At 59.7% G+C, this 1,252-nt stretch overlaps 1 protein-coding gene across 1 annotated transcript; it reads right to left on the bottom strand.

Moving 5' to 3' along the window:
* Window positions 1-296: 296 nt before the first annotated feature.
* On the bottom strand, window positions 297-1,249 carry LOC131214819 (uncharacterized; the record flags this gene model as incomplete). The annotated part of the gene is made up of 2 exons (XM_058209151.1): window positions 297-1,127; window positions 1,199-1,249. Coding segments are annotated over 2 exons (882 nt in total), but the record flags the coding sequence as incomplete, so codon positions are not given.
* Between the last annotated feature and the right edge of the window lie 3 nt (window positions 1,250-1,252).

Genomic DNA, 1,252 nt, shown 5'->3' with positions numbered 1-1,252 from the left:
TGGATGTTCCGGATCGGATTCATGTACTACTCGATGCTGGGGACGATCATCGTCGTTGTGGTCGGTATCGGCGTGAGCCTCGTTACCGGGGGCCAACAGAAACACGTCCCAATCAACCTACTGACACCCTGGGTGCGTCCGCTTTTCCGATCCCACCGATACACGACGGAGTACAAACTCACCCGTAGCCAAGAGATGGCCGAAATAGAGAAGCTTGCCAAGTGATCGATAGTGTAGACCTAGATCGACCGCCTTTTCTTTCTAATCACGGTAGTTACTCGTTGGCACACTCAGTTCTACCCGACCGCTGCTGCCGGTGGCCGGGTGTAGGTTTTATTGGGAAACCGGCGCCGAAGGTAGCGCAACCGTTCTTCGCGTAACGCCTTCGCCAGCAGAGTGGCCGCCTGATCGGCACTATCGTAGTCCTGCCGCAGCGTGGTGCTGTAACACTCGTGGACCCAGTGGACGGCCTTCGACACGTTCGCACTAAACACCGTGAAGACATCGCGCGTGTGCTGGTAGCGGGCCGGTTGGACCATGTCTGTGAGGAGATAGATTAGCGCGTGCCGCACGGCGGACTGCTGCCGGATGGTGACGTGCGGTACCTCAACCTCGGGCAGTGCGGCTTGGGCCGCCTCCAGCGCGATCAGAGCTCCGTGACAGGTGTATCGTGTGTCCAGCGCGAGGCTGATCGTTTGGGAAGCCTCTTCCTTGGCCACACTCACTCCCAGCAGTTCCCAGTAGTTGACGGTTTGATGGAGTGCCTTGGCCGCCGCCCGTAGTAGCGCCCCGGCCGTTCGCCACTGCTCGGCCGCACCACCCAATCGGTCACGCACATCCCGGGCCGCCTCCAGTTCACTGTCTATCCGCTGTTCGTCGGGCGACATTCCCGGCATCCCGGGGCCATTGTAGAGTGGCGCAAGCAGAGCGTCCTGCTCGTGGTACAACCGCTTAAGCCGCTCGAATGCGCTGTGCAACGCGATGGTCCGTCTGCGGGCGTGTGCTACCATCTCGTCCCGAAAATGGTCCGCTTCCTGTTCCATGGCGGTCCGCGAAAGGCGAGCGATAAACTCTTCCTGCTGCGTCGCCCGGAGCGGGTTGCGTACGATGTCCAACCGCAGCACGACCTGCCAGGGACTTTGATTAGTCGGGACGAGTCGGAACTAAAAGTAAACTCGGCGGCCAAGAGGATTCGTACTTTACGAACCTGAACCATTTCCTTCCGGGACCGGTCGATCAAATCCGGTGTCGA

This window comes from Anopheles bellator, unplaced genomic scaffold, assembly GCF_943735745.2.
Source record: "Anopheles bellator unplaced genomic scaffold, idAnoBellAS_SP24_06.2 scaffold02629_ctg1, whole genome shotgun sequence".
NCBI classification, from domain to species: Eukaryota; Metazoa; Arthropoda; class Insecta; order Diptera; family Culicidae; genus Anopheles; species Anopheles bellator.
Note: the sequence above shows the minus strand (reverse complement) of the source record. Positions and strands in the feature narration are given on the sequence as shown.